Below are 11378 nucleotides of genomic sequence, written 5' to 3' on the forward strand. Positions count from 1 at the left end.
TTCGACAAAAAAATGGTAATAATTCAAGTATGAAACTAAAAAAATCAAAATACTGTATTTTTAATCCGTAACTCAATATATCTCACGTGGAAAACATTTTTCTTTCTACCAAACCTACCATAGAGTATTGAATTGCCGCCAACCTCTGCAGCCCAACCTAATTGTCATCAATGCTATTATCAAATTATTTCTTATTCTTCCAAGTGTAACATCTTTTTTAATTCACTTGCAATAAATGGAAAGACAACAAAATAGAGTGTATTTAAAATAATATTTTTTAAATTTTTTTTTGTGCTTTGTCCATCCATAGTTACCAGCAGCTACCTTAATTAAAGTAACAATACAACAATAGTCTACTTTTAAGTGTCAAATTGACACTTACCAAGCTAGACAAATGAATAACTTAAGAGCAATATCCTCAAATGTTTCATTCAAGGCCTTTCCCTAACAAAAGAATATGTTACAAAAATGGCTAATACTATTATCAATGTTCCTAACCATCAAGAGGCACATGAGAATTCCTAATATCTTTATGACCAGTCTTTGAAGCTGCAAAACCATAAGCTCCAGTAGTGGCAGCAAGGACAACAAATATCATGGAGAAAAGTTGGAGGTTTGCTAGCAACTCCCCTCGAACTTCGCTATCTTCTGAACGACACATGACATCGTTCCCTTTGAGTTGGCAACCGTCTGGCATCATAGGACCATACAGAGTGAATGCAGTTTGATAGAACCAGAGGCCTTGGAGTGCTACAGAAATGCCGCTAGCCAAGTCAACAGGGAAACTGGTGGGCATGAGAGCTCCAGCGATAGTCGTCAATATGCATAGGCCTATCAGGAGGACAAGGATAAGGTGATAGTACCCTTCGAGGCCTTTGTGAGTTGTGGAGTGGAAAAAGAACAAGAAATACTCTGCAGAGAATGCTGTGGCAGCGATCAAGCAGAGAGCACCTTCAGGCAAGGGAAGAAAACTGAAAGATGAAAGCAAATTTATCGAGTTAAAAAACTGATGGAATCATGGAATGGAAGATCCAAGACAAACAGATAGGCAAATACACAAAAATATTAACTCCTTAAGGAGAGTCGAAAGTAGGATAACTCATGTTGGAAATGACCCCCCCAAGAAAGCGTAAGGTATTAATCATATGCCTAAAGCAATGAACATATGTAGTTGCTATATTTTGATTTTCCCTCACTCACCAAATGATAGTGAATAATGCAAAGTTCCAGTTTCACTTAGTAAAGGGTATGCAAACTGTAATCCCACTCTGAATATTTACTGAACTGCTGGAAATAAGTTATCACTTTAAGGAAGAGTTTCAACACATTGCATGATAGCACAACTAATTCATGAATATCTTGTCTAAACTGATTCTTATCAGGTTTTAAAAACACATGTGATAAGGTTGATGATGGTTATAGTCATCTAAATTTCTTTTTATCTTTGTTCATTTCAGATAAAAACTGATTCCAAAACTCGTTTAGGAGCATGATTTCCAAGGATTGCATAAAGAAGTAGGCAATCTAGGGAATCCAGACCCCTGTTATGTCGGCCAGCAAGAAAGATGATAACGAATTATTGATGTGGGCGGAAGAAAAATCAAATATCATTAATTTAAAATACACACAGTATTGATCTTACATGTATTAGTTCATCCAGAAACTTTAGATCAGTCATGTGATTGTAATAGTATGTTTTCAAGTATAAGCTTGCAGACTCAAGTCTCATTCTTCACATCGATTCTAGAACTTGTGAATGGGACTACTCAGTTCAAGAACATATTATCCTTATAGAGAAATAACAAAGAAGGAATTGACTTCTTTTCTTGAGCATGGCTCAGTTCTGGTTCCAACTAATCAAATTTTAACACGATATATGACTAGATTCAGACTTGCAGTTCCTAGGCAGTAAAAGCTCTTTATTTCAGCCAGTTACCCACTGCCAGTACTTGTTATACCTAACCGGTACCACACTTATCTTGCTAGAATAATGTGTTACAGTGCCTGTTTTGACAGCTTCCCTTTAACTTTGAAGGGTTGCTATTGCTAAAGACGCACATATCTAGAAACAGGAAAAGAGAAATAAAAAGGAAAGTGGATGGAGTATCCATTAGGACAAATCAATAAAGGGCAGCTAGAAGACTGGAATTTCCTCATTTTCCTTGGGAGAGGGGAGGAAACCACCTATATTTGCTTGCAATCTGTCATTTTCCACTTTTCTCATGGGGATGGTGGAGCAGTCTTCCTCGAAGGAGGACTTATATGCATATGATTATTTCAAAAGTATGGTTACTTGATTTGCAGTAACCCAACTTGACAGTGTGAATTACTTGACGAAATCTAGACCATCGTAATTCTTGAGAAAATTGTATAAAAAGCTATATTGATGCCCAAAAAAGAACTACACAGTGTGTATGAAGTTCCAATAACTTTTACTAGGCTGAAGAACTCAATGTACTTCCCTTAATATGACGAGAACACTAATGAAAACTAAAAGCGAAAAATGATTACAATAGGATATTGGACACTCATTCAATCTTCTCATCATCTTCACATACAAAGAAAGAAGGTTCTAAATATAGGTTCTTTACAAATAGAATAGGCAGAGACCATGCCCCAATCAGCAAATAATTATTAGAAATCAATCAAATTTATAATTTCACTCAACCTTCTATCATATCAAGCACCATAGCTAGCAACCTCACAATTCACTTGTGATAATAGAGAAGGAAAAAGAGTTGGTAAGTATTAACCTTAGGTTCAGTATCACAAGTCTAAAAAAGTACTATGTTGAACATGTGGACAGTTGGATTCAACACGATCAAAAGCTAATTAGGAGAGCGATTGTCTGGATCATTTCACTTCTACACTACTACTAAGATTCAAATTTACCCTAACATATAATCAAAAATACCCTTAGGCCAACAAGCACCAAAGTCAAGGAAGATTATGAATCAGGAAAACTAACCTGGTTTTCTCTGAAAGTAGCACAATCAAACCAAAGATGACGAACATGAGAAGCATTCCAGCATGCTCAAAGTTATTCATATGAGTAGGATTCAAAACTCCATGAACGAGAAGTTTGAGGTGTGTCGAATAGAAGAGCTCAATACAGAAATCAATAAAACCTCCAATTGCTATCACATAAAGTTCCAAATATTTCAACTTCCCATCAAAACCCGGAACAGGGCTCCAAACCCTTACCCTGAATGACTTGGGATTCGATGAATATCTAACCAGAGCAGACCATATATGCCACACACCAATCACAAGAAACAATGTCCCAGGAAGAACATGCCCAGGAAAAGAACCCATCTTTTCTTGCAACAACCAAGAAAAGATCTACCAAACAGTTTCAACAAAATTCAAGATTGACCCAATTCTTGAAACTTCTTCAACACAATATCACCAAAAAGGAAAACACACACTTTTCTAATATACCCCTGTTCTCTGTAATTATGCTCTGTAAAAAACTAAAATTTAGCTTATCTAAAACAGATAAGCTAGAAAGATGAGCTCCTTGTTCAGTTAACTTTCTGTGAGAATATATTCTTAAACAAACTGAATCAATCCCCACTTACCCAGAAACGATACTGCACAATCTTTGAAGAAAGCAAACTCGTTAACTACAACCTGTTCCATAGAAAAACAGCTGTTAAACTTAGTTGTGAGCAAACAATATTGGTCATTCACCAAACTACTCTTCCAAAGCAAATCAGAAATAAACTTTTTCAACGAAATAATTTCACAAAAAGCTGACTTTTTTGAATTGACAAAAGAGAATTCAGAAAAGTAGGGAATTCCGTGTTTTCAAGGCCCACTAATGACAACTACATAAAAGTCAAAATAGTACTACCAGCGGCGGAACCAATATTTTCACAAAAAAATACAAAGAAATAAACACCCGAAGAAGTTACAGTAAAAATAATCTTAATCATATATATTCGAATAAACTCCTCGATCCTATCTACCTCTGCCTATTAACAGGCTTGAAAATGAAAGAAAGTAAAAAATTCCACATTTCCACGACTGTAATTATCAAGATTTGAAAAACCCAATTTCAGATCTATAATTTATTAATCAATCGCAGCCCCAGTTAAGTAAACAACCCAAAAAAAAGGGAATTGCTAAAACCAAGAAGAGTTGAACAGCAAAAGGGTAGTTGCAGGTAAATGTAACGCACCTTTGTTTTTGTGAATGCCGAAGAAAAGACTATAGTTTATCTTGTTGTTATTTGTGATGCAAGAAAAAGGAGGATAAAACTAAAAAGTAAAAGGAATGATTAAGAAAGTGGGGATCGGAGAAAGTTGAGATTGGGTCATAGAGAAGACAGAGGTGACGGCAATTATGGACGTATTATTGAATCTAATAAGTATTAATTTTATATTTGAACGGTGCCTCAGTTTTTTTCTCTTTCCGACATATACAGATATTTTTTTTAGGAGTACTAAATTTAAAGTTTCAAAAAAATCAATAGTAAAGTTAGTTTAGCAAATATATTCTTAATAAATATTTTTTAAATATTTTCTTACTAGATCAATATGGATGAAGTAAAATAAATTGTGGAAGTACATGTTAGACTTAGATAAATGTTTTTGGTTTTACTAAGGTTTAATCAAATAGTTTAGATATTAAGATTTATAATAAAATCTTAATATTACTAACTTAATATTTGTTAATTTAAGTATTTTTACAAAAATAATAATTTCCCACTCCATTTGCTTTCATCGCTAACCATTGTTATTATTACCTTCACTATCACCTACCATGATCAAATTAACATTGTTAATGATATTTACAATCATCTTCTATTTGATAGCAATCATCAGAGTCATTCATCATCATCATGAAATATAATTCATGATTATCATTATCTTCAATTATCATTACAATCTCCAATTACATCGATATTCACAACTATCGATCGATCATAATCATCCCATTAACTATTATTCACAATCATCACCAATAGTCAACATGATCTCCAGTCGACATAAAAAATTATCAGGCCATTACCAATGAATGTATAATTTCTTAAAATTATTTTGATATAATATTAAATTGATTTATTATGTTATTTTTATTCTTCTTAGGATGAGTGCTAGTTCGAAAGTGTGTTGTCTTAAAGAGTTTCACTTTTAAAAATTTAAAATTTTCATTTCGCTATGTTAGATTTACCTCAAGGAAATTTTTGAACACTAATACATGGTATAGAAATTTCACCTGTAAATTTTTTGAATTTCAATAACTATGCTAGAGTTATTTCATGTTTTAAGTTAAACTCATTTTTGTACAACCTCAGTAAATACAGATAAATTAGCACAATCCTTTAAACGATAAATAAATATTGATAAGCGTCACGCGATTTAAAAGAGTAATTTCCCTAGATAGTCACCCATGTTTGGGAAATTATCTAAAAATATCACTTATGTTTGTTTTAGGACTACAATATCACCCAATTTTGCCTATATTCCTCAAAATATACTAGACACAAAAAATACATTATTTCTCTCCTACTAGGATGCCATGTCACATTTTTAAATTTATTAATAATATTTTTTTAATTATTTAAATGACAGCTTGTTTAATATATCTATAAGAGAGCATTAATCCATTCTCTATGAAAATCTAATTACTTCAATTTTATAGCGAAAATCTTTAGCCTATGTTTCATTTACGAATATTTGCCGTTATATCCATACAAAAGTTTAGTCTTGCTGTCGAAGAAAAAATTAAACTAGTTCCTTGAAGCTGATGAAGAAGACAATAGATTTAGTTGGATATTTAGAGATAAACTAGATATTAGGAACATTGATTTTTACACAAACCATAAACATCTGTTGCTTGTTCACGGTAAAAAAATCAAAGGTTTCTTGTTCATGGTAAAGAAAAAAAAAGATTTTTACACAAACTATAAACATTTGTTCAAAGCTTAAGCAGATTCAAACAATAGAAATATCTGATTAAAAAACAAGCAAGCAAAAAACCCCTAAATTTTAAGAAAATTACTCCAATATCATGTCAAGTATTCAAATTATTTCACAATTTACACTTCAAAAATAAAGAATCAGAAGAAAACTTGAATTTTACCTCGTGGCGATTTCTTTGATCGACATCAAAGGTATACAACGGCTAAGGAGACAGGTCCTTATGCAAATTCGTTAATTTATTCTTTGAAGAACCGGAGGAAGCCACATATTCTTGAAGAATCAGAGGAGCTCATATTACAGTTCCTTAAGCAATTTTTTTACTGGATATAATATATGAGTTGTCTATTTTTAAAAAATTTTTGTTAATAATAAAAAAAGGAATAATGTGACATGGCATCCTAGTAGGAGAGAGATAATGTATTTTTTTGTGTCAAGTACATTTTGAGGAAAATAAGCAAAGTTAGTTGATATTGTAGTCCTAAAACAAACATAAGTGATATTTCTAAGTAATTTCTAGGGAAATTACCCGATTTAAAATGTCTTTTTACCCTTTTTTTTATTTATTTTCGTATCACTTTCTGCCCACAAACAATTATACTAGCTTTTACAAATTCAAGATGGGGACAACAATTTCTTTTAAAAATTAAAGAAGACTAGAAAAAATAATTAAAGAAGGAAAAAGACAAACCTTGTATCATGATGATGCATTTGTAAATTTGATTTTTACTATATATTACTCTTGTACTACTGTCTTATTATTCTTTTTTAGTATTACGTGATGTTTTATGTTATTTTATTATTGTTAAATTATTACTAGTATGCGTATTCACGCGTTATGTGGATATTTTGAAATATAATAATTTTCAAATTTAAAAATAACTAATAAAAATTATTATTGAGTAACAAAAATGCATGTATAATCATATATAATGTTTTAATTTTATATATACAATTAATGCTAACAAAATTTTACTCTAATGTATGAGCAATGCGTGTATGTCCTTCAAAGACACTAAACGTTATTCTAACAACTCCTCCTTCTCTAGTATAATGAAGATTAATAGGGTATGTGGCATGTGTTCATTTGCTTATGGATGGAGTAAATGACTTCAAAGAGTGAACTATCTGGATAACCGTTCTGAAATATGGATCTTAAAGCCATTCGTTGCTTATGAACCTCTTCATCGTTCATCAATTCCTTGAACTACGTCTTCTTTCTTCACCATCTCTCTTGGGTCTATCACTAAGTAAAATCATGTGTCCCATTTTCAAGTAATTTGTTACCAATTTGGCATCATGGAATTGGCCACGCCAAAATTGGGACTCCGCTGTTGAGTTCCATCCACAATGTGATAGAAATCCACCAGTTCCATCCCTTTATTATCATTCCTCTGTTTCAGGCAATCCAGGAAGAATTCGAATCTCACCATGGTTTTTCCATGCGACAAACTCCATTGCAGCAGTACAAGCACCAGAAGTGAAGAAAGAGACAACAGGTATGTCAAATTTCATGAAAATTTCCTCGCGCTATATTTGGTGTTTTTCCCATGTGCCAGATTCATTCCGAATGTGATACTCAACCACTGTTAGCCAATAATTACAACATTAACAAGTATAATACAAATAGTTGATTTGCTTCCAAAAGAAAATCAGAAAATGACATCCAATGAGAGACACAAACAAAACAATTACAAATAACTCACTGATATATACTCAGATTGTTTATGGGAACGATTAAAATTTCATAATAATAATATAACTTATTATTTAGCAAAATAGAAGTCCTGAAAATAGATGAATATTACTACGATAATATATCAATAAGCTGGACACTGTCGTAAGAAACTATTTCAACAATGTGAAATTAAACAAGCATTCCCTATTTAAATAGAGGATACATGAATCAACAAATTAATTAACTTCAACAAGTTATCAGTGGGAAATAAAATAACAAAGCCAAAATAATTAAATAACTTAAAAGGGAGGGACAGAACGTGAGAAAAAAAATAAAATAGTGATAGCATTGCTTTCTGATGCCCAATTCATATTGAAAACAAATATTTACTTACAGAGATTAGGAATGTGAGCAATTTTGTGCCAGTCTTCTCCTATTCCCTTCTCACACCGCTTGAACACTATTGGACATTCAGTAATTATTAAAGTTGTGAGTGCTGTTAGGTGCTGCAATCCCTCCGGTAAACATTTTAGCATACTACAGTAACTTTATTTTGCCTCTAAAATAAAGTTACTCTCTATTTCATATTAATTGAATATTTGAGATTTTTTTCATTGTTCAAAATAATTAAATTGTTCAAAGTTCAAAATGAATATTTAGTTTTTTTCCTTCATATTTGCCCTTTTCTTTAGTAAAATTTGCTTCTAGGGGATAAATTGCACTATTTACAAAGTTATATTTATGATTTCACAAAAGACAATAGTGAAAAGTATAATTTAAATTATGTCCGTAAATGTTTTTCTTAATTAGTCTACATTGCCTCACAAATTTAATTAATATAAAATAGAGGAACTAGTGTTTTCAAACCTCTAAAAGTAAGTGCAATGAAATTTTTTATGCTAAATGAATCACAATTATCATTAATTAGAGGGATCTTAGTAGCTCAGTTGGTTTATTACTTGAACTCTCAACTTGTTGATAAGGTTCGATTCCCTACATTGTAATTACCGCCCCATTTCCCTTTTCTCTATCTGCAATTTGTAAAATACAATAATTTTTTTTATCATTAGTTATGAAAGGATTATTTAAGAGAATTGTTTTTTATTATGTCCCCATGGACCCACCACCACATCATTTCACTTCAACATATTCTTCTTCTCTCTATATTTTCATCAAATTTTAAAATTAATTTAATTATATATAAATCATAATTCTTTAATATTATTTTTGGATATTGTTATCATCTAATTTCTTTCTCTTTTTTCATCATATAAAGGCCATTGTATTATAAAAATTATCATATATTTTATTATTTTTTTAATTAAAAAGTCGTTCAACTTTAAATTATATAGCATAAAAGTCAAATTATTAAAAACTTTTTCACTTAGAAAGTAAATTTCATCTAAATTTTAATATTTTATATTAAAAACATGATACAACACTCAAAAGTATATTAACTACTTTTAGGGCAGTTTTAGAAATATATTTAACTTCATAATACAAAAATTGTTTGGGATATACATATTACATTGAGAGTAATTGATACCGATTACAACAGCGACACCCAATTAACAAGCATGTCAATCAATCAGCACCAAAAAGAGAGAGAGAATCAAATAAAATCAATTACCTGGAAAATGACAGAGAATCGAAAAGCAGCAACGACTGTAATCTGTATCAATTACTCTCAATGTCATATTGTATAATTTAAAATTTTGTTTCAATTTTATACAAGTTTAAATGTCTACTTGTATACATCCAGAGTTAAAGGTCATGATTATCCGTTGAAACTAAGTTAAAAGTCAATGTTTATATGTTATAAAAAAAACATGAATGGTTCTATTTGGTGTTTTTTCCATGTGACACAACATTTATTCAGAAAGTGATAATCAAGAGACAACATTACTGTTCGCCAATAATTACAAGTATAATACAAATGGATCTTACAAATCATTGATTTGTTTTCAAAATAAAATCAGAAAATTACATACAATGTCAGAACCAGAGATACTCACAATTTACAAACAAAGAAACAATTACAAATAAGTAATAGATTCTCAAAGCCTATAATACAAATAGATTGTTGATTTGTTTCCAAAAATAAGAGACTCACAAACAAATAGCCCTACAAACATATGGAATCGCTACCAATATCCAGAAATGGAATGTGAGCAATTTTGTGCCAGTCTTCTCCTATTCCCTTCTCACACCGCTTGAACACTATTGGACATTGAGTAATTATTAAAGTTGTGAGGGCTGTTAGTTGCTGCAATCCCTCCGGTAAACATTTTAGCATCTCGCAATTATGAACAGATAACTTTGTGAGTGAAGTTAAACCTTTCACCCCTTCCTCTGGCAGACTCTCTAGTGCGTTACAGTCATCAATTTTTAGGCTCTGCAAAGCATTGAGACTAGCCAGGCTGGTAGGCAGCTCTTTGAGATTCTTAAAGAAAGAGATTTGCAAGGCTTTTGAACATCTCTTCTGGGAGTGAAGCAGCTTCATAGTTAATGCTAATGTAGAGGTAAGTAAGAGCCCTGAGATTACATATGGACCTCAAAACTGTTGCATCTGACTTGTCCCCAAGAACTTTCAATTTCTTGACAGAAGAAAGGGTCGGAATAACAAACATAGGGCACCCGTGAATTTTCATCTCTTCAAGCACAGGGAATTGCTCTTCTCCTTCCTTTTTCAGCAATCCTTTCAGATTACCAAAGTCCCATTTAACAAGTTTCCTCAAGGATGGAAACCTTATTCTTGTGGGGAATCCAGAATCAACATCAATATCCACTTCTTCAACATACTCCACATCCTCAGACCCCCACCATAACTGTAGACTTTCTAGACAAGGCAGATCACCGAAAGGTGGTAAGCACAAGCAGTTTCTTCAGTCGTTAATTTCAATAGAGACAATATTTTTCAATACTGAGTGATTCATCCACTCTGGGAGATGGATTCCCCTGAAGCCAATGATTTCTAAAAATTTCAGATTGGGGTGTGGTTTAAGGGCTTCAATCACTTTAACTTCTTCTGATTCATATCCATATGGTTCATCCAACTCATGCTTAAAGAATGCAGATTCGCTTTTGCAGATAAATTGGCCTTTTTTGCATCCTTATCATTCTTCACTCTCTCAAGATGCGTGATTTCAATTGAGCCATAGAGATTTAGGCTTCCTAGTGCACCAAGTTGATAACCTTTCTTCCTTCCAACAATAAATTGACCTAGAGTCTTAAGGCATGTCAATGATCCTATCCTTGGTGGCATAGATTTCAATAAATTGTGATCAAGTAAAAGATTTCGGAGACTAACAAGTTTACTTGTTTGTTTTGGCAAACAACGAAGTGGCAGGCAATCCTGTAGATCAAGAGTCTGCAGATTTTGAAGCTTGCATAACTGCTTTGGAAGACTACGCATGCTATTGCTAGACAGGTTCAAGTATCTTAAGTGTACTAGGTCTCCAATGGAAGAGGGTAATTGACCAAGTTTTAAGTTACTTAGATTAAGCACCCTTAATGAGACAAATCTTTTCAAGAGGGAAGGAGAGTAAGAAGAAACCACTTTAGCAAAACCAATGGACATCTTATGTGAGTAGTAACCTTTTACATTTATTTCGCGGATATTGCTGCCTGATGTGCTAGCTGTAAACAGAGATGTAGCCATATCATGGATGAGATCATGCATACTGAAATAAGTTTTACCAGATTTAACTTTAATCTCTTGGAAGAAAGACCTCAAGTAAAGTTCATTCCATACTTCATTACCCACATCCTCT

General features: G+C 32.3%; 1 protein-coding gene and 1 pseudogene across 2 annotated transcripts; both read right to left on the reverse strand.

The window, feature by feature from the left end:
- Positions 1–259: 259 nt before the first annotated feature.
- LOC102584913 (transmembrane protein 45A) lies at positions 260–4352 on the reverse strand. Of its 2 annotated transcripts, XM_006364419.2 has the most exons (3): positions 4184–4352; positions 2969–3633; positions 260–971 (listed from the first exon to the last, which is right to left on the reverse strand). In XM_006364419.2, exons 2-3 carry the CDS (start codon positions 3313–3315, stop codon positions 494–496), a joined length of 825 nt encoding a protein of 274 aa, XP_006364481.1. In that variant the 5' UTR covers positions 3316–3633; positions 4184–4352; the 3' UTR covers positions 260–493. The 2 variants fall into 2 exon arrangements, with proteins under 2 accessions (XP_006364481.1, XP_006364480.1); XM_006364418.2 differs by lacking the exon at positions 4184–4352 and having other exon boundaries at positions 2969–3768.
- A 5181-nt stretch (positions 4353–9533) lies between these two features.
- On the reverse strand, positions 9534–11374 carry LOC107058353 (putative disease resistance protein RGA1; annotated as a pseudogene).
- Positions 11375–11378: the final 4 nt, after the last annotated feature.

This window comes from Solanum tuberosum, unplaced genomic scaffold (genome assembly GCF_000226075.1).
Source record: "Solanum tuberosum cultivar DM 1-3 516 R44 unplaced genomic scaffold, SolTub_3.0 scf00494, whole genome shotgun sequence".
Lineage (NCBI taxonomy): Eukaryota > Viridiplantae > Streptophyta > Magnoliopsida > Solanales > Solanaceae > Solanum > Solanum tuberosum.